The sequence below is a fragment of the Drosophila nasuta genome, chromosome 2L (assembly GCF_023558535.2).
Source record: "Drosophila nasuta strain 15112-1781.00 chromosome 2L, ASM2355853v1, whole genome shotgun sequence".
Classification (NCBI taxonomy): Eukaryota; Metazoa; Arthropoda; class Insecta; order Diptera; family Drosophilidae; genus Drosophila; species Drosophila nasuta.
In genome coordinates, this window is record NC_083455.1 from 19827511 (window position 1) to 19849441 (window position 21931).

Sequence of the window (21931 nt, forward strand, 5' to 3'; positions counted from 1 at the left end):
TTCTTTGCTGTTCACTTTCTGCTGCTGCTTCTTCTTCTTCTTATTGTTGTACCCGCTTTGTGGTGCTGTTTTGCTTGCTGCTGCTGCCGACAATCGACGAAAAATTTTCACTGTACCTTTTTTTGATTGGGAATTTGTCGCATACACTGCACGAGTGGTTGTACGTTTTTCACGACGTCTTTGCAATTGTTAAATTGTAGTTTTTCGTAATGTATTCAATGTGTCGCTGCTGCCAGTGACAAGTTAAGAAAAGAACGTTAAAAAAAACGAGCGTCGTCCTCGTCGTTGTGAGAAATCGAGTCGTCGTCGCGTCACCTTTTCGTTGTTTGTTATTGCTGCAATTCGATTTTTTCACCTAACTGCGTTGCCGTGCAGTTTTTGCATTGTTCACGGACAGTTTTCATGCGAAAATGAGCTAACATTTTCTGCTTATTTCACATAATTTATCAATGGTTTTATAATATCCACAAAATAATAATATGCACCAACGAAACGTTCAGCTCGCACAACACAATTAGAGATGGAGAAACATCGTTGGCAATTTGGTCGTATCGATGTTTTTTACCTTTCTTTATAGTCGATTTTTACATAGCAAACATCGATGATTTGTATCTAAATAACATAATTAATGCGAACAAAATAATCGAAATAAATTAGTTCAATAGCTCAGATTTTTTTTATATTATGATAAGAGTTCTTTTAAAATGTTATATTTTCGAAAATTTTCCAATTTAAAGGAACGCCAATAATCGATATCTGCTTACACCTTATATAGTATATTGGTACACATTGAAATGCATAAAGAAAGGCGCGTTATTGAAGCAGCTTGCTACATTTGTGTTTTTATACAAATCTAGAAACCCAACAACTTTCCTTTAGCTTTATTAAAAATTTACTCTCTTCACTAATTAGACTCACAGTAATAAAGTATCTTTTGGCGCAATGAGATATTTAATATTAATGGTAATGTGGTCACAAAATATACCATCATAAATATACCTACTCTTGTATTTTTCGCCAGGGTTGAAAAATATTATCGATGTCGCAGCTTATCGATAACCATAATTACTAGACAAGATACTTTTCATTCGCTTTGTGTGGTGCGCCTGCGTCTTGCGTTTGTTCTAGTTTTTTTTTTCGAGTACTTGTTACTTTTAATCACTGCATTTAACATGTTGCGCCAATGTAATTCGTACGTGCTGTGCACACTGCTTGTTATTGGTTAGTGTAAATATAATAAAGTGTGTCTGATTAACATTTAATTGATGATTTCTTTGTGTTTTTCACATGCAGCCTTGAGTTGTCTAATTTCTACGACGCATGGTTATCGTTATGGCTATAATAGGCAGCCAACAACTACAACATCGACGATAGCGCCACCCCAGACGCCCAAGGAGTATTTGGATAGCAAATCGAGTTTTTCGACATTTGGCATTATTGCCATCATCTTTACGATTATTGTGCTCTCATTGGTGTTCTACTATGGCATTATGTGTTATCCGTTTTTGTGTCGCGACGAAAAGAAATATCGTTTCATGGACGTGTCGTCAACAATTACATCGGCAACGTCGCGATCCATTCAATCGATTGAGAATTATCCGGTGGATCAAAAGCATCATCATCAACTTGCCTGAGTAATTGCTTCACTCACTCACACAGACGCGTACATAACTTGAGTACTTAAAGGATAAACATCGCTAGGATTAATATATCAACATACACACACATACGTACACATACATATATATTGTAAGTGTATAAGTAGCAATAACCAGTTCAGCTTTTGTCTGCAAATTGGTATTTTATTCATATTAAGTCTTTTAGTTATTCGCTTATTTACATTTTGCTTTTTCTTCATATTTTTACTGTGGCAAACTCCATTTTTAAGCGTTCTCTTTTTCTTTCTTTCTTCTTCGGACTGCGCATGCGTACATGAGTCAATATGCACACACACAACGACGCGTCGTTGCTTACCTTCGTGTAGGTGTGTATACGTGTAGTGTAAATGTGTATTGGTGTGTGTACATTCAACATGTGCCGAGATCTTCTGAAGTTTTTGTTGTTCTCAATAAACGCAGGTAGTTTTCATTTTTAAACGTTTCCATCGAATTTGAGATTTTGATTTTAGCCACAGAAATTCCTTTTCTCGCTTTCCAAGCATTATTTGCTCAATGGTTGTTTTTATGCCAACATAACGTACTTAATTTATTCGATATCAATGCGCAAATCTCGCCGTACCATATACAATATATATATTTTTATATAAATTTTACATTTATCTGTAGTGTAAGCTTCCCTATTCGAATTTACAATGCTACTTCGGCACACCGAAGATTGAATATCCTGACTTTATTATTCAAATAAAAATGCCATTTTATACTTTATACAATTTTATATAAATGCAATGCAAGATTAATTGCATAAGACTGAACTGCTTCAAATTGAATATTATAATATATTATTATTGGGGTTGAATGTCGCATTTAGTACTTACTTACGAATGTTTTGAATAGAATTTGATTTATGACGAATACTTTTATACTTTGCTTTCTAGATTATAATAAACAATTTGCCAACACCTCCAAATTCATTTGTTTATTGTATTTACTAGATATCTATGATTCATTTTTGTGTTTCGTCTCGTTTTGGGGAAAAACTTAGTAGCTTGGTTTAAAAAAAATGTGCTAATATTTTTCATTTAGAGTGTACGCTGGTAATTGGGTCAGTTCCTAAGGTAATCAACACAAAGAGTTTAATCTAAAAGTATCTTAATTGTTGGCAGTTGTATTTTAAAAATATTTTAGACCATCAGTGAGTAAGACTTGGCTATATCTATATTAGATTCTTCTCTCTTTTGCCCTCAATCATGTGTAGTATTCTTAGATTGATTACTCAATCAGAAATCGCAAGCATTTTGTTGAGAAAATATTTCTCATGTTATAAATCGGTACTATATATTTAATCTTAAATACTATTCTCTCTATAAAACTAAGCCAGTGTATATAAAACCATCATAGTTTTTTCATTCTCCAGCACTTTGAGTGTGGCTTGATCAAATACTTGATCAGTCCGTCATCACCAAAAATTTCGACACAAAAAGAAACATTGAAAGATATTTTTTTTAGTTAGTAGTAATTAGTTTATTTGCATGCTTTTTATTGATCGCAATTGGATAGTAGAAAAATGTGAATACTCAGTTCTCGTATTCAGAGTCTCGATCACACTCGCGACAATTTGGTGGAATATTCATTGAGCGGATCGTTTTTTTGTTTTGTTTAGTGGAAAATGTAGCCTGAACACTGCAGTCTTTGTGGAATAAGTTTTGTCCGTTACAGCTCGGTTGAGCTCAACAGCTCTACAGCTCATCCTTGACATCATCGTCCATGTTGAAGTCACTCAGATCGATGTCCTCCTCGGTGGGCAGCTGTCCATCCTTCCCATCCCAGGCATCGACGCTGACAATCGCTGGCTTCTTGGCGCCACGCACTGGTGCCGTGTGTCCACGTCCATATGAGATGTCACGCAGGAACTCATTGATGCCATCGGCGGAGAATGAACCCTTGAGCACCGAGAATTTCATCTTCTTAAAGTTGACCACAGCCATCGCGGGATAACCGAAACCGCCCACTTCCAACGATTCCTCCAATGCGGACTGTTGACCACCTTCGGCCCAGGCCCAGCCCCACTGCTTCTGCTTGAACTTGTCGCCCAGCGAACGCAGTGTGTCGAGGAACTTGTTGCGGCACTTGGCATTGCAGTCGAGGATGTGCGGCAACACGGAGACCACACACAATGGCTTGCCCTCGCAGGCGCTGTCGAAGCTCGATTCGTCGGTGATCTCTAGCAGCTCTGGTGGCGGCACATTGGCCACATGCTTGTCGCTGGCCCAGCTAATGATGTCGGAGGCAGTGCGTCCGCCGTCGTATTCCTGTGCATCGCTAGCACGCTTTGAGCCGGCGGCGAAGAACTTGATGGTAGGATAACCACGCACATTATATTCGGCAGCCTTGCCCTGATGAGCTGTGGCATCGAGAGCACCCAGCTTGACCTTGCCCTTCAGCTCCTTGGCTGCCTTGGCCCATTCAGGTTCAAGGTTCTTGCAGTGACCGCACCATGGAGCAAAGAACTCCACCAACCAAATGTCATCGGAGTTGAGCACCAATTTGTCAAAGTTATCTTCGGTTAGTTCGATGACATCACCCTTTGAGCCAGACGAGCTTCCGCCTCCGCTTCCACCTCCAAATGCGGCGTTCACCTTCTTCTTGGCCTCGGCGAGAGCCGCCTCCGCAATTGCGCTGGCAGTGCGTTGTCCGTTGTAATCACTTGGGGATCGCTTGTTAGCGCCAAAGATTTTGATGGTGGGGAAGCCACGTACACCAAATTGGCCACCCAGCTCTTTGTGGTCATCGGCATTGACGGAACCCACTTTAATCACACCCTTCAGCGCCTTGGCCAGCTTCTTGTACTCGGGCACCAGAGACTGGCAGTGACCACACCACGGAGCAAAGAACTCCACAACCCAGATGGCATCGTCCTGTGTGACTAGGCGATCGAAATTTGTGGGCGTCAATTCGACGACGCCATCGCTGGGTGAGTAAAATGCATTGACGCAGCTGACGGAAAACAGCGTCAGCATCAAGATGCTTGCTGCAAAATCGTGATTAGATCAATATCGACATGAAGATAATTTATCTATATAAAAGATGTGTATCTAAGTAGGCATTTACTTACATGCACTTGGAAATTGCATCATGGTGGCTTTGGTTAATCTCTCTCGATCTCTTTTGATGAAATGGCAACTATCTGCCGCACTTACGTGTCGGTTTAAAATGTGTATCAACAATGTGAGCCGTAAAGAATTTATATTGTGCGAAATGCCGACTTTACACGTCACTTCAATGTTGTCAGCTATCGATGCATCGATATTTTGAAACATCGATTATTTACGGTAAACATCAGTGACTTATCTTGTAGTCAAATATAAATTATTGATATAGTAATAATTATATAATTATGTTTTATTGGAGAAATTAAATTTAAAAAGAAGACTTCTTTGTTGCTTTAAAAAAAAAAAAAAATCAAATTTCTTATCAAGCATATCAAATTTGAAAATTAGCGTTAAATAACATTTAAAAAAAGTGGTCACCCTAATTTTCAAGCTGGCTACTTTGTGGATTGCATTGTGAAATCTGTTTTTCACACATTCTGCTGGCTTTATTGCTTAACGTTTTATAAAATAAACAAGTTATCAAAAAATAGCTTTAGGTTATCAGCAAATTTTATATTATATTAACAATTAATTTAAAAAACACCTTCTACAACTGGACAGTGAAACAGTTACCACATTTGCTGAATGAAAACATCTTTTTACCGCGATCTGGCAGCCTTGGAAAGCATCCAAATATGGCGCGCATTTTCAATTACTGTTTTGCTGGTTCGGTTACAAGTTGATTTCAATCTTTTTTTCCGGTAAGCAAGTAACTAATTTGATGTGTCCAGTAGCAGCTTTTATATAATTTACTCTCAGATTGCTTTATGCTGCGTCTGTCACACCAATTAAGTGCCTAACAATCCAGCATCCTTTGCCACCACCACTACCTCCCTTTTCTCTCTGTCGTCCAGCAGCCCGTTGTCGTGTTGTGTTGTTGTCTGACATTGGTCTGCGTGGGCGTATGAGATAAAATATGTGGTCAATTTCACTTAATAGCGACTTAGTAATAGTGTTTGTAAGATTTATGTGACGTTAATATTGCGTGCGTCGTAGCCAACTTCTTCTACGTTATTGCCTTCGACTGTGATTCCATAGTCAGCGAGAGCGAAAGAGTGCGCATGTGAGAGCGAGAGAGGTAGAGTAGATTTTGCTACACTTTTTGCCCCTTTAGTCTTTAGTTTGGCTTCTTTGTGCGAAGGGTTAATTGTGAGTCGTTTGTTGTGTTTGCTGTTTGTTGCTTATTTTATGATTATTGAATTTTAATGCACATCGAATGGCCCACTGTCTTTTCGAATAAAGATTCAATGTCAAAAACTCATAAATTGCAAGACAATGATGGAGAAGTAACCCACCCCCTTCCCCATACAAAAAACAAACCCTTTAGGCTGCTCAGCCAGCCACACAAATGTAATCTTTATGCCACATTTGCGTTGCACTTTCTTTTTGACTCTTTCTTGCCACTCGTAACATAAAAAAACACGAAGTATCTACAACTTTGCTAGACCGAATATTAAATGCCCTTATTAAGGCATACTACTATATATATTACAATAATTGAAAAAGTATACAAAAATATTTATTCGTATAGGATATTAGAGTTTAGGTTTTGTAGTTCTGTAATTTGTGCTAAATTAAAGCAACCAAAACAAGTTAAAATACACTCGACTGTTAGATACCCGATTTCCATATTCATTAAAGGAAAAAAAATATACCAAATTAGTATACTAAAAAATACTAAAATATACAGAAGGCTATATTTCATATATGGATATAGTACTACATACATCTGAACAAATACTACAAATATACCAAATGCTATATTCGGTATATCAATTTAGTACTATACGCAAATACTTTTATGAAAATTAAATAAAGAAATTATACAAATTTATTGCAAAATTTTATTAAAATTGCTGCTAAACTGAGGGACAAATCTGCATAAAATAAAAAACCCCTTAAAAAATAGATGTTTCCCCTTATGCAAGTTTAAATATTATAAAATGCTTATATTTCTAAAGAGGGAATGGCGACTTGGTTAAATTGACTGATTCATTTAATTTTATTTTATCAATGTTTTGAACAACAGAAATTAGTCTGCAGTATAGGCATTATTATAATTAATTTTGTTTACATATATTCGCATACATATTTATGAAGACTTAATTTACTCCTTCAAAGCGTTGCAAACTTCAACTGTAATAACTTTTAGAAGGGTATAAAACCGAAAAACGCAAAATTTGTATATGGAACGTCGAGTGGGAATCGGGAATCGGGCATCGAGAATCGAGAATCCGTTCCCCTTAATCAACAAGCTCTCTTCAGCCAATACGACGTATGTATGCCCAGCGGAACAATCTTTTTATTGATACGCATTTGTTGTTGTTACTTTTTTTACGGTATGGGGGACGATGGCGATGACGATGACTTCTACGACTTCAAGAGGGTGAAATGTATCGAGAGGGTGGCAGACCCAAGATTAACCCCTTACAGACGACTTGTCACAACACCTTTCTACCGGATACGAGAAGACCGGGATATGTGAATGTCACTGACATGATGCTGTCAATAGGCGGGTTACATTTTTTTCGTTGGTTCGTTCTTTTTTTTTATCGCCAAATGCCATTTTGCGATGTGTCATATTTACTTTGCGGATTTGCCCATTATTCACTTGACGACGCATCGTTTCGAGTGCTTTTGCGGCTTAGTTTAAAGCTGACTTTCTTGACACGCTTCTAATATTTTTGCAATTTGATTATGCCCTGTTGAAGGATGAAGAAGAGTAGATCGTTACTTAATATTATTCATATTTTTTAAAGCTACATTCTATATATTTTTTTGTTCTCAGCTTCAGCATAAATGTATTTATTTTGCTAATAACTTTTAGGGTATTACAGGGTATCTATAAGTTGAACACTGACTTATTGATGTCCTTTTGCAAATGTCGCGTTATCTATTTTTCTTTTTATATCATTGAGCTGTTTTTTATGGGATTTGCTTGGTTTGTTGCTGCTGGTCTAAAGTGGAGAGGTTTCACTATCATCAATGTCTCTGGGGCCGGAACATAAGGCAGACGTGAGAATGGATTAGGAAACGCTTGTAGTTGCTGATAAGATTTTATTTCAGGACAGCAAACATTTTCATCGACTCGTCTTCTTATCTTCAAGTTTTATTGCAGACTGACCTTATGGAAAAAATCAAAATTGAATAGATTTTCTTGCTAGCAAAAGTGCCAGTTTACATTCCATTTATATGTATAAATATTCATCAAACAAAGCCGAAATGCAAAACGTGATCAAACATAATTTTAAGGAGAAAAAGGTGCATCGAGTAGTAAAAGCTGTGAGTGTGAGTGTGGGAGAAACTATCTTCGCCTTTCCAAAAAACTTGTAATTTTCTTATGAAATAAAGTGCAAATAAAGTGAATTTTATGCAAAATATGTTTAATAAACACAATCAAGTTTGTCAAGACACATAAGGGTGACAAGAGGCGACAGCAAATAACCGAAAAAGGACGCAATGGCATCAACGCCTGCAAGCTTTTTAATTGCCTTGGATAATGTGGTGTATACTTTTGGGCGCCGTCCCTCATATGTGTGTGAGTGTGTGTGGAAGTGTGTGCGGACTTGAGATGCCAGCGCAGATAATAAGATTGTAAACTAAGTATGAAACGACTCCAGTGGCGAAAGGAAGGATGAAGTGGTGTTTTGGCGGCTTGGGTTTATCGCATATTTCATTTGGGTAAGAGAATGTGTGTCGTGTCCACGCTACTTTCCTGTGGGACCTCGACGCCCACAGTGCTCGCTGCACAGTGGTACAAATGATCGGCAAATATTGTAATTTAGTTAAAGAATAATCAGAAATAATTTAATGTTCTTGCTGAGAATAGTTTTTCATATTTATAAAGTTCTAAAGTGTGTTAATTTCCATCTCATTTCAATACTTCGACCCAATGTGCATTGTCTTTAGTTTTGAGTGTTGTCTTTTTAGTGTCAATATTGCAATTTATTTAAAGAATCATCAGAAATAATTTGATGTTCTTGCTGAGATTAGTTTCTCATGTTTACAAAGTTCTAACTTAAGTCCATTTGATCACATTTCAATACTTTGTCCCACTGTGCATTGTCTTTAGTTTTGAGTGTTGTCTTTTTAATGTCATTTCAGCTACTTTACAACCAACAAGCTGTTCTTAGGCCAAAGGCAGCCCGAGTCTTGTGTGTCTACGACAATTTCTGAAAATGCCAACTCATTACAATTTGAATTGGGTAACTTTCTTGTCTTGAAGATCCTTTGCAAGGTCTTCCACGATGTCATTTCAACGTAGATATGTATGAAGTTAATAGATTTCTATGTACTATGCATGTGTATGTATATGAAATTACCTTTGGCAGTCGCCTTCTTCTTCTTCGTTGGGCTTTTTTCTGCTGACGTTAACTTGAAAATAATTTTATACTTTCAATTAAAGTTTTCAAATGGGGTTGTAGTTTGATACTCGACACTCCGACGAGACTTATGAGCTCAACCAGCCAGACAATAATTGCATTGAAATTGACTTTTAATAGCTGCTTCGACTGAAGATAGAAAGAAGGTGGAAAATGTCGTCGACACTGCGAAAGTGAATTTCTGAAGATATTCTTGTGATTTTTATCAAAGTTAATTTGCTGTATTTCTCAAACAAACCACAAAAATTCATCACGGAATACGCAGCGTTGTCAATTTTAATTTACAACCAATGCCAAAGAGCTGCAAAGTTCCCATTCACCATTTTTTTTTTTGCACCCGTGTCCAAAGAGGAGGGCTAAAAATAATTTGCAGCAAACAAAAAAGAATAAAAATTTGATTATTTTATAAAAATATTTTGTTATGTTAAAGAACATTTTCCAATTTTATCCACCTCTCTTTCTCTCTCTCTCTCTCCCTCTTAATCTCTGTTCATTGCATTCAGAGGGTTTCCACAGCGTTTTTCCTTTACTTCTTCGCTTTTGTTGGTGTTTCGTCGATATTAAATAAAACCAAAAAGCGACAAAAAATGGCAGCTTCGTTGTTAATTTTTTGTTTTTTCGCCTCTGCTTTTTATACCCTGTGTATACCTGTATGTGTGTGTGTGTGTGCGTGGCAAGTGGTGAGATAATTTTGTTGCTTTTTCCTTTTGTCATGTGGCACGCGGTAGGTCGACAATTTTTTTTTCGCTTTTATTTTTTTGTTTTTTTTTTTTGTTGCTGTTAAATATTTTCCATCGCAAAATCAGCTTAGGGGCTCGTTATCCTCCAACGTTTCATTTATGTAATTTTTAATTAATTTTTCAGCAGCAGCAGCAGCAGCAAATCGAAACAAAAGGAAAACAAATTAATATAAGAAAAATTGTGTAAGTATATGGAAACTGGAGATGGAGACGGAGACGTATACGGAGTTGGAGCTGGAGAGACTGCCAGCAACATTCGCACGCTTTTGGCTATTTGTGGGTAACGTTCTTCGCCCATTTTCCCATTTCCCGCCTCGTACCCTTTCAACTTTAATGAGCAGCCAAAAAAGTTTCCTTCTCCCTCGACCAAAGGGTTTTTTTTTCAGGGGGAGATTTCACTATTTAATTATTTTTCGCCTTGTGAAGGCTTCTTAGACGTGTATATACTATATACACATATTAAAATAATATAAAAAGCATAAGCAAAAAAGAATCCAACGACCACCAGCAAAGCGCACAAAGCGATAATTGATTCTGTTTTATTTTATTTTATACTTTTTTTTGCGTGTTGTTTCCTCGCTTAAGCTTTTCGGAGCGGGGGAGGGAAGCAACCCTTAGACCTTTGCCTGATACAGTTTTGCAGCATAAAAGTCTCTCCTTTTATGCTTAATTAAATATTCATCAAACACACAATGGAAAACTTTTAAATACTCATCAAGTTGTGGCTGCGTCTTAAGATACACACGAGCAGTTTTTGCCGTCTCTGATCCAATGTTTGTCTGGCTTTGCCCTTTTCGGTCTTCACTGCTCTCCTCTCCTCTCGCTTTGGCAACGTCCGCTTTAATCAATAACAACAAATCACCGTTTACTTTGGATTTTAAATCCTAAAACTTGCCCTACACTCATATGGCTGTGTGCAATTCCCTTATGGGACATTAAAATCTCGTTTACTTCTGGCAAACTAAAATACAGGAGACCAAACCGGCAGCTGAACCCTTTCTTGAATATGTATTTTGTTTGCTCTGTCGATGAAAACAATGAATTTAATAAGCGCAACTACTTCCTGTAAGACAACTGTAGTTTTGTTTGCAAGTCTATTAGACTTTAAGAGTTGCGTGAACTTTTGTTTTAAAATTGATATTCTCGAAAATGAAGTTTAGCTTCAAATTGATATTGTCTCAAATCAGATTAGATTAGAGATTGCTCTCGAACCAAAAACTCTTTCTGCATTACATATTCCCCATTAAGCTGTGGCACATTAATTGATTTTTGTTCTCAACAGCTCGCTCTAATTGTGTTTTGGGCGAAAAGCCTTTAGGACAATGCGTTGCCTGCAAATGCAATTAACCAGCCATAACGCCCACACAAATTTGAAGCAAACGCTGCCTTTTTGATGTCACTTCGGCAAATCAAAACATAAAACACAGACGACATGCATGAGGACATCAAACGTTGTTCCTCTGTTGTCTGTCATACGTGGAAATATTTGAAATATGATAAGCATATCACAAGTTATCTCTGAAGGGAAGGTTTGACAGCAATTACAGAAATGGAATGTTTTAATGAATTTATATTTCAATGTTGAGTGCCAAAAAGGGTCGAAAGGGAGAGAGATTGAATTATTTTCTTTATTTTTTTTTTGGAAAGATGACAACTAAAATAGAACTTTGTTAGTTTCACTATTTTTATCTTAAGGTAGGTCGTTGAACTGAATGCATTTCATTCCATTTTATTTTTTTGGGGACTGATGACAGATCAATGCACTTTTAGTTAAAGCACTTCGTGGTACTCTTAGGTCAAATATAAATATTTATTTTTATGCTGCCGAAAATCTTTACCATACACTGCACGAAATAAATTATAGAAAATGTTGTATTTCATTTAGCATTTGAATAAGCTTGTTACGTAGGAAGGAAGTCTAAGCACAAATGACCTAGAACTTGAACTGTTTTGTGCGTTGATCGAGATAGGAAAAACCAGCGAGGTGGCAGCTATTGTTCGTCTGAAGGTCGTCACTGCATATGTTTGCAAATTTGAATTATTCCAAGTATTTGCTGGCTTTGGAAATATTTGAAAAAGCAAAGTGAAGTACACATATGAAAAACCCAGCATGACTACAATTAAAACATGTAAGCAAGCTATAGTTGAGTGTGCTCGACTGTGAGATACCTGCGGTATTATTCTTAAAATATACCAAATTAAAATACCACAAAAATACTAAAATATAAAAGAGGCTATAATTATAACTACATGCCTAACAATGTGGTATTAATTGTAAAATATACCAAATTAATATGCTAAAAATACGAAAATATACCAAAGGTTATATTTGGTATATTGATATGGTACTACATTCAAAATATACCATAGAGTAGAAAATATACCAAACTGACAGCCAAAGTAAACAAGTAGGCGTATACCAAGCAATGGGGTATTTAATATAAAATATACCAATGAGATATTATTTGTAAAATATACCAAATTAATATTCTAAAAATACGAAAATATACCAAAGGCTATATTTGGTATATTGATATGGTACTACATTCAAAATATACCATAGAGTAGAAAATATACCAAACTGACAGCCAAAGTATACCAAGCAATGGGGTATTTAATATAAAATATACCAATGCGGTATTATTTGTAAAATATACCAAATTACTACAAATACGAAAATATACCAAATGTTATATTTGGTATATTGATATGGTACTACATTCAAAATAACCATAGAATAGAAAAAATACCAAATTATTGGCCAAAGCAATTAAGACCCATAGTTGGTAGACGTTTTTCCCATGGAAAAGAATTTCTACTAAAATTTAAAACAAAGTTGATCTGCGTGCAAACATAACAAGTGCATGCAACATTTCTCAGTGTAGTGAGTAATTTTGAAGATCACTGTCAGCGTTATAAATAAATCTACATACGCCGCGTCACTATTGTTGCCCGCGTTCGCTATATAAGCTGGGCACTTTGTGCTCGACATTATCAGTGGCCACAATGAACCAGGCCTCACTCTATCAGCGCGCCAACCAAGTGCAGCGTCACGATGCCAAGCTCATCTTGGATGAGTATTCCTCTCGGCTCCAATGGCGTTCCGATGGCCAGGACTCGCTGCTGGACGTGGGCTCCGGTTCGGGCAATGTGCTGATGGACTTTGTGTATCCACTGTTGCCCAAGGGCTATGAGCAGCTGGTGGGCACCGATATCTCCAGCAAGATGGTTGGCTATGCCAACAATTGCTATCGACGCTACGAACGCACGCAGTTCCAGGTGCTCGACATTGGCTGCGATAATTTGCCGGAACAGTTGAAAGGACGTTTTGATCATGTCACATCCTTTTATTGCCTGCATTGGGTGCAGAATCTGCGCGTGGCTTTGAATAATATTTACGATCTGTTGCGCAACGAAGGAGGCGACTGTTTGCTCGTGTTTCTCGCCTCCAATCCTGTTTACGAGGTTTACAAAGTGTTGCACACAAACGCTAAGTGGGCTGCCTATATGCAGGATGTGGAACAGTTTATATCCCCGCTGCACACAAGTTCAAAGCCTGCGGAACAATTCAAGCAGCTACTGAACGAAGCTGGCTTCCACTACAAGAACGTTGAGGTACGCAGCGAGGTTTTCGTCTACGAGGGAGTGCGCACTTTGAAAGGTGAGTTTTGGTTTTATTTATTAGGTATTAGGTAGTACCCGCTGCTACAACGAGGGGCGGACACATGTGGAGGACCGTAGTTGTGTTGGTATAAGGTACCATATCTTCGTCTCAGATATCGCCAGCAACATCCTCGGTGATAACATCCGAGGTATTTCAGCCGAAGTCGGTATAACATTGGACATACACAGAGGAGATTCTCAAGTGTTTCCTTAACTCCTGAGGTGTTCCATTTCCTGTTTGTAAATGTATGTAAAAAGGTAGAAGGAGGCATCTCTGACCCTATAAAGAATATATATTCTTGATCAGCGTCAACAGCCGAAACGATCTAGCCATGTCCGAATGTCCATCTGTCTGTCTGTCCGTCTGTCCGTATGAAACACTGGATCTCAGAAACTATAAGAGATAGAGCTATAATTTTCTTTTGTTTAACAGTATTTACTATGTTTCCATGCAGATCAAGTTTGTTTCAAAGTTTTTCGCCCCCCTTAATTCGAGTACACTCGATTGTAGCTTTCTTACTTATTTATTTATTGTATTTCCTTTCTCTATTTGTAGATAATGTCAAAGCAATTTGTCCTTTTCTGGAGCGCATGCCAGCTGCCTTGCATGAAGAGTTCCTAGATGATTTCGTTGATGTTGTTGTCTCAATGAATCTAAAGCAACAAACAGACGGCGATCAGCAGCAACAACGCTTTGCATCGCCCTATAAACTGGTTGTGGCCTATGCTCGTAAGTCTTCCACTTTGTTGGGCAATGTGCTTAGTGAAATGTCGAGCACAAAGAGCCTCAAAGGTGTTAGCTAAGCTGGAGAAAACCCAATTCTATTTAGTTAAATATATCATAGTAATAGTGCCTAATGATTGCGGACATGGTAAAAAAATAGTTCCTAATTATCCTTGCAAATGATTTCAAAGTAAAGAAATTCATGTTTTTATATCATAGTAATTATAGAAACAATTTTAATAGTACCTAATAATCGCAGTTCCTAATTATCATGGCTTGCAAATGATTTGAAAGATAAAGAAATGCATATTTTTAGCACTGTGTTGAAATCTGGAGTTTTGCTGCGATTGACAGTCTCTGGATCTGCGTTTGACAGAAATAATTATTGGGAAGAACTTTAGCCACACCAGAAAACCGAGAAGGAAATAACATAAGAGTGAGCCCTGAAAGTATGCAAAGGGTTGAAATCCTGTTACATTTCGGGATATTATATAATATTGGATTTAGCAGTTATAATTATGCCAACGTCGACGACGACGACGACGCTACCTGACGCTCAGCTCAACAACAATTTTAATTGTTTTTTGGGGCCAAAAATGTACATACGTCGGTCGCGTTCTTCTCTTCACGGAATTTTCGAATGAGTTATTAACGCGACGACGTTGAGCGTTGATCCACCAAATGCGCATCATGTCATTTATCATGGCTGGGAAGGCGTGAGTGGAGGCGAAAACCCAAAAAACAACATTCACTGAAAGAGTGAGAGAGTTGCACAGCGCTTAGAGGAGATTTATTCAACCCTGCCATCAAGATGTTGACTGGGGTGGTGGATGTGAGAAGGAATCGTAGTTGTAGTAAATGTTTGTCTTAATCTTTGATTTTTGGCGTTGCGTTTCTCTGGCTGGCAAATGTAAACGACAGGAATTAATTTAGACAAATGATTTCTCAAGTGGAGAGAGCTTCAGTTTCAGTTTACAGTTGCCAGTTGCCAAAGATTTTCCAACGATTTGCCGGCTGTCAGTCAGTCAGTCAAGCCCCCCCACATCGCACTTGGGCGTGGCAAGCGATTGGCGTTGGGCGATGGGCGATGAGCTCCCCCGGAATCACACTCAAAAATTGTTTTCGCAAACACAAAATGTTCGTATTGAAATTTGATTTATTTGTTAATTTGTTTGTAATGAATTTTCCGTTTACTTCGCTGCGTGTGCAAATGCTCAGGCTGAAGAGCTGAAGAGCCTCAGGGATTTGCTAGAGAGCGAGCTAGAGAGTTTGGAGTGAGAATAGCGCGTAGCTGGGAGTCCTTTAATTGCCCATCCAAACTCTGAGATTGAGATAGAGATGGAGACGGGGACGGAGACGGATACTGTGCCTGGCATTTGGTTTTTCTTGCATCATTTGCTCGGCTAATTTCTTAGACTTGCAAGATGAATTGCTGTGTCTCCCCCCGGCAGAAAAACGACATTTTTGTGCTTTGATTTGGAAACAACAATTGAAAAGTTGATTTTCATTTAACCCCAAGAGCTCTTCATGCTTAAACTTGCTATTGATCAAATGCTCTCTATAGATATTTTTACAAAACATTTTTCAAATGAACACACAGCGTATGATATTATTATTCTTTTTGCTGGAATTGCTGAGGCGTAGCCATAAGCAAACACAACACAACATTGGATGACGGATCCAACAACAATGTGGGTGCCACTGTGTGCATATCTGAGTACTGTATGTGAATGTGTTTGCATTTGAATTTTGGGGGCGTGTGCCTATGTCAAAGTACAAACAATTATACGAAGAACCAAGTTGTGATATAAGCAACGTTACGTTAACGTTTCCTGCCCAGGTCACCTCGCTTTGGTCACTTTTCCGCCCACTTTTCCGGCTGTTTTGTTTTGTTTTATGTGTGTGTTTGCCAGCCTGACGTTTGACGTTTTTTCTTGTTGACCTGCTGGTGTTTATTTTGACATTTTGATTGCGTTTCATATGCAAATGGCTATTGACCACAGACCGTCTAAGCCACAGTCAAAAAGCCACAGCCCAGCTTTAGCCAGTTGTATCTATTAAACTGCCACAAAATGATTGCGCAATCAAAGCTTCTCGCATGCTATTTATAAAGTCGCATGATATACTTTGCATGCACATTTTTTTCGGTTTTAATATTTACTAAAGTATCCTTTACACAACTTGCACTCGAAATAAGAATTTTAATAAATTATATTATAAAATGACAAAATGCTAGGCAGCGAGGGATGATAATATTCAAGGGGTTTTTTCCTCATGAATTTTTCAACACATTTTGGCAAAAAAATGTGTGTTCAGGCACAGCTAATTATGCGCAACGTTCTCGTTCTCGTTCTCAACCCTCCCCCAAGGGGGAATAGCCAAGTTAATCCTTTTTTCGTTTTTGGCCACTTCATTACGTTTGCTCCGCTTGGTTTTGCTTTATTTTAATTTCATTTTCTGATTTAACTTTACACCTGCTTTCCCAAGGAAGCGCACAAAAATTGGGGGAGTAGAAAGTCGCAATGAAAACAATACCGACAAAGGACACGGACGAGGACGAGGACAAGGACTCTGCGATCACCACTGCACTTCAATTAAAAATCCCGAATAGTAGCCGGAGCAGGCACTTAAGTGCTTTGCTACTCCTTTTTTCTGTGTGTTGGTTGGTGCTCAGGTGTGAGAATATTTCTTTAGCCTCGCAAATAATTTGAAACATTTTTGATGACGTCAACGAGGACCGTTGAAGTAGAGATGTGAGATGGGACCAAAGGGACAAAGAGAGTGTAATACGAGTGCATAAAGTCGTCTTTTGCGGCACGAGAAGCATGCTGGGTCAACGGGTTACATTGGGTTTCGGCTATTTGCCCATTCTCATTGCTCATTCTTTGGCCCAAAACTCTCTGGGTAACACTTTGCAGCGAAAATCTTCGTGTAATCGGATAAGGTAATTGGAGGCTTTGTCTAGACATTAAGTGTACATAGTAAATTTGTTTTTCAAGTTGTGCTCAACTGAGGAACGGGAATTTTGATGCTTGCGACAACTGTGCACAGTGGACAGTGTTTGATTCAATTGATAAGCACATTAACTTTGATTTGTCATCGCAAATTTCACAACTAATGTATTTTTAACTAAATTATTTAGCAAAGAGCCAACTCTACCTAACTAGCTTTTCTTGCAATCTTCTGCGCTAATCACTTTAACAATATTTAAAAGCCACTGTGCCAGAATAACAACAACTAGTCCAGCAGTCACATGCATGTCTTCATCGAAAACCTTTTTGGAGCTATTGCAGCTGAAAAGTTTTTGGCAACATATGTTATTGTGTGTGCCCGTGTGTGTGTGTGTGTGCGTTTGCAGGTGCATAGACCCTTTTCGCTAGAGCAGCACAAGGACAACAACAACTGTGGCTTTTAATAAATCGATTTAAATTTCTGATCATATTTTCATCCCTAGAGAAATTTAATAGTTTTTTGCAATAACATTTTATGCGAACTTGCGCCCGTCCACTTGCTCGAGCGTCTGTCGAAAACTGTGCAGAGCACAGCCAACTAAAATAATAATAGCAACAAACTTGCTTCACCAGCATCGTTGGTACGAGTAGAAGTCCAAACAAAGAAATTGTAAAGTTTACGGGTCACACGGTGCATGCTCCCAGGACTCTTCACTGCCAACGAAGAGCAACAGCAGCAGTAGCATAGCGGTGACTCCAATGACTCCAATGACGTTGGAGCTCGTTGCTCGTTGGTCTTCGGTCGTCGGTTGTCGGTCTATGCAGCTTCCTCTGCATGGCAATAAAATTGCTTTAGCCCATAAGTATGCTACAATTTTCGTAGCAGCAGCAGCAGCAACGGCAGCAAATAGTTTAACCACGCCCCTCGACCCACGGCAAGCTCGTATCATAATTAATGCAAAGCTAGCAAATGTATGCAACACCTGCGGTTTGTTTAAAACGACCACAAGCGTTCCCATAGCCCAGCTCTAAGTTTGTGCTGTGCTTATTGAAATTATTTGCCAAGTCGCTGACATTTTATGTTTATTTAATTGCAGCCTAAAAGCATGCAATACATTTTCTCAAATTGACCTGCGGCATAAATCGACTGTGTCCGCCGTCTGGTTTTATGACCAGACTCTAATCACATTTCAATTTTATATCAATTTGGCATTCAATACGCTTCACTTTTCGATTTCAATGTCTTGCCGCTGGCAACGACAATTTTCTGTGGCATATTATTGTGGTCAACTGCACAAACTGCGCATATGGCTCGACATCAGTTGCTGATGACACCGTTTGTGCTGCTTTGTCTCATCAGCATGCGGTTGTGGTTAGCAGTCGTTTTTTGTTTTATTTCTGCAATTACCCAGTTAGTACTCTTATTGTGAATGTCAATTGTTTTTACGAGACACTTTGAAGCTGCAATCAGCTACTTAATTAATGGTTTCTCTCTCTCATCTGTATAGTTTGCAAATGAGTTTGCTTATTCTACAAAAGTTGACTTGTCAGCAAAAGGCCACACAGCATTGAGTTGTTAACTTCTACATGATAATTACATGTGAAACAGCTGACACATATATGTTATGTCCTAGTGCGAGGGCACTTTGATAAGTCAGTTTTAATAGTAGCTTTGAAGCCCGTCAATCCTCTCAGCTTTAACATCTAAATGTGTGCAAACAAAAAAACCGAGTTCTAAATGGGGTAGAATGATGACTTGGTTAAAAAAATACTTCGATGGAACAGGGTGAAGTTAAAGTTGCCATCCCTGCAGGAATTTGGTTAATTAAAACGTAGTTCGCTTGGCAAGAAAAATACGAACTGAATTCATTGCGATTGCTCAAGGTTAAACCGTGAAGTAACTTTCACTGGCTGGCTGCTAGTTACTCGATAAACTCAATTAGATTCAGAGCGCGCAAATTGCGCAAGTGTCCAATCTAACTTTGACCATCAGTGGACTGTCTTTTGTAAGTGTCAAACATCGTTGTCGTCAGCTCGGGAAAGGTCAGCAGAAATAATAAATGTTGGGCACATTAAATAAATGATTATTACTTCTCTTTCGCTCTCTCTTTCATCTCTTGGAAATAAAAGTACAGCAGAAATTTATTTTATTTGCAGAGGACAGTGCTAATAATAAGTATGTAGACCAGTCGAGTTATCATCACCAGCACAGGATTCGCTGACGGTAAACGGCGAAATTGCAAATAAAAATTATCAACGTGTTCTTCACTCTTGTAGTCACAGTCATATTATGAATGTGTAAAAGTTATGATTGGCGTTGAGCCATAAAAACAGATTGGACCAGTTGATTAGGTTCATTTCAGTGCATGATTTTCGATTTTTATTATGCAAGCGACAGTCAGTCGCATATCGCATAAATACGGATATAAATACGAAGACGTTATTTATTTGTTGAGCGATTTATGATCTATGTGTTACACTCGATATGGCCATAAATACGCGTATTTGGGGAAATTTTATTGCGCAACCCTCGTTTCATTTCGTTTGCTTTGCCTTTGCCTTTGCCTTGCGCCTTTGCCTTGTGCCTCGCCAAACCATAATTAAAATAATAATTTTCACGAAAAACTTAAGACCTTGTAATTATAATTGTCAGTTTTTGTTGCTCGGCCGCGCGCGCGATTCCAACCCCAAGCCCAAGAGAGAAGGGTAGTCAATGGGATGGCCAGGGGAAGTGAGAGGCATCTGCGCGGGGGGGAGTCGCTCTCATTAAACATAATTTTTGTGTAAACAAAAGCAGCGCGTAACATGAGAACAAAATCGATGCGACGTCTGCCAAAGGATGGTGAGAGGAAATAATTATGTGGAGCGTTTGATATTACGCCTTCAAATGGCTCCAATAATAAGGCCAACTTCCAGTATCTAAGCCACAGCACAGCTTCTTTTGCCTTCTCATTTGGTTGCCATTATGAAATATAGTTTTCGGCATAAATCTTGGGTTTATTATGCGTTTGTTGTAACACTATTTAAGTACTTGTTGTGTATTAGGAAAAGCAGGCTAATTTTCACTTAAAAAGGAAAGAAATATTCATACAAAATATAAAACAAATATTCCCCCAAAACTCTTGTAATGAAAAATGTTGATATTGCTGCAGGAATGCGATCAATGGAAATATTGATAAACAAAAAAAAATGCTATTAGCTTAGACTGCAAAACGAAAAAAATAAATATTTCCGAATCATTGATTGCCATTTTTCTTGGGGCTCTTACGTTTGCATATCCTTGTACAAAAAGTGGACAGCAAAATATTTAAGCGGTCTGTGCGTATGTGTGAGTGTGTGTGTGTGGGAGCTTGGCAAGCGACGCACTCATCTCGTAGTCTATGAAATAATGAACGCATGAATGATTGCCGCACAAAAGCATTGCATACTCACTGGCACTTTTTGCTTCTCTCTATACCCGATGCTGTATACTCTTCTTTTGTAAAGAAGTTAATGCTAATAATAGTGAAGGCAAAGGGAAGTATAACTTTAAGATACATACGAGTATCTATGGATAATTCTCTGGGAGAATTTAAAAAATAAATAAAGGTCATTCTTATAACTCTGTATTAAAATTAAATTTAGAGCACGAACTTAAGATAAGATATACATATAGAATATTTCGTTAATTTTTTGATTTGCGTACGATTTTTTCTATTACGTTCAAACATAAAAATAATTCTAAAATCACTCTTCTCTAATTCTCCTCTAATTAAAGTGATAGTTATAAGTTTCTTTTCCAAAAATAAAAAAAATGGTTTGGTATATTTTCTAAACTTTAGAAATGTTAATATATATATTTTATATTGAATGTATTCTACACAAAACTAAGTGTATCTAATTGTCGTTCGTTTCGAGAATTCATTCAGCATTCGCACTTGTTTTTTGTCAGTGCGTTACATGCTACCGCTTGTGTTGTTGTTCTTTTATGAAAAAATACCAAAATCGGTTAATGTTTATTGAAAAAGCATAAAATTCGTTCTACCAGAATGGAAAATATGCTTTTGATACAATTATTGTGCCTATCTGCAGCCGCCGGCAAACTGAACCTTGGACCATAGCTTGAACCCTCCCTGAACCACAGAAAGAACAAAAAAAAATGAATATGAAACTCACCCCCAGCATCGTTTTCTAGTACCCTCTTCCTTTGCATGGGATTGGCTTTTTTTAAATTTTTGTTTTCTTTTGCTTTGAGTTCATTTTGAGTGTGTTCCTCTGCAAAATTGTATGTTACCCTGTAAAACAGAAATAAGGAGTATAGATTAGAGGAGGAGAACAATCGATAGCACTATCGACGGCTCTAAATCGATAGTTCTCAACATCTACTATAGATAATATCAATTAGATACAATGTATGATGGGAGTTGTCTATACAAATGAAACTTTCATCATCATATAGAACTTTTTTTTTCTTATTTCATATTTCATTCAATAATGTTAAAGTCTAGGTATCTATCAGTCGAGTATTCTCACTTGATTTCTCATTCCTCTAAAAAAACAGTTATATGGGTCGCTGGCTGCTTGATAACAATTCGTGTAACGCAGCATAGAAATCGAGTATCAGGCGGAAATCAATTTCAATGGGGTGGAACCATATAGAAAAATGATAGTTTAGTTTTTATTACTGTGACTTATGTGACTTAGTCTAGGATTTAATATACCGA

General features: G+C 37.8%; 3 protein-coding genes across 3 annotated transcripts; 2 read left to right on the plus strand and 1 right to left on the minus strand.

Moving 5' to 3' along the window:
- Positions 1 to 1063: 1063 nt before the first annotated feature.
- Positions 1064 to 2576, plus strand: LOC132792824 (uncharacterized). The gene is made up of 2 exons (XM_060802322.1): positions 1064 to 1221; positions 1294 to 2576. Exons 1-2 carry the CDS (start codon positions 1173 to 1175, stop codon positions 1632 to 1634), a joined length of 390 nt encoding a protein of 129 aa, XP_060658305.1. The 5' UTR covers positions 1064 to 1172; the 3' UTR covers positions 1635 to 2576.
- Positions 2577 to 3116: 540 nt separating this feature from the next.
- Positions 3117 to 4890, minus strand: LOC132792814 (protein disulfide-isomerase A6 homolog). Its single transcript, XM_060802311.1, has 2 exons — positions 4732 to 4890; positions 3117 to 4647 (listed from the first exon to the last, which is right to left on the minus strand). Exons 1-2 carry the CDS (start codon positions 4751 to 4753, stop codon positions 3356 to 3358), a joined length of 1314 nt encoding a protein of 437 aa, XP_060658294.1. The 5' UTR covers positions 4754 to 4890; the 3' UTR covers positions 3117 to 3355.
- Positions 4891 to 12862: 7972 nt separating this feature from the next.
- On the plus strand, positions 12863 to 14488 carry LOC132790926 (juvenile hormone acid O-methyltransferase). Its single transcript, XM_060799688.1, has 2 exons — positions 12863 to 13551; positions 14110 to 14488. The coding sequence occupies exons 1-2, from the start codon at positions 12897 to 12899 to the stop codon at positions 14355 to 14357; spliced, it is 903 nt and encodes a 300-aa protein (XP_060655671.1). The 5' UTR covers positions 12863 to 12896; the 3' UTR covers positions 14358 to 14488.
- The last annotated feature ends 7443 nt before the right edge of the window (positions 14489 to 21931 follow it).

Coding starts and splice junctions, on each gene's coding strand:
- LOC132790926 (XM_060799688.1), top strand. CDS start 12,897: ATGAACCAGGCCTCACTCTATCAGCGCGCCAACCAAGTGCAGCGTCAC. Junction 13,552..14,109: donor GGGAGTGCGCACTTTGAAAG/GTGAGTTTTGGT, acceptor CTCTATTTGTAG/ATAATGTCAAAGCAATTTGT.
- LOC132792814 (XM_060802311.1), bottom strand. CDS start 4,753: ATGATGCAATTTCCAAGTGCAT. Junction 4,648..4,731: donor GATGCAATTTCCAAGTGCAT/GTAAGTAAATGC, acceptor ACGATTTTGCAG/CAAGCATCTTGATGCTGACG.
- LOC132792824 (XM_060802322.1), top strand. CDS start 1,173: ATGTTGCGCCAATGTAATTCGTACGTGCTGTGCACACTGCTTGTTATT. Junction 1,222..1,293: donor GTGCACACTGCTTGTTATTG/GTTAGTGTAAAT, acceptor TTTCACATGCAG/CCTTGAGTTGTCTAATTTCT.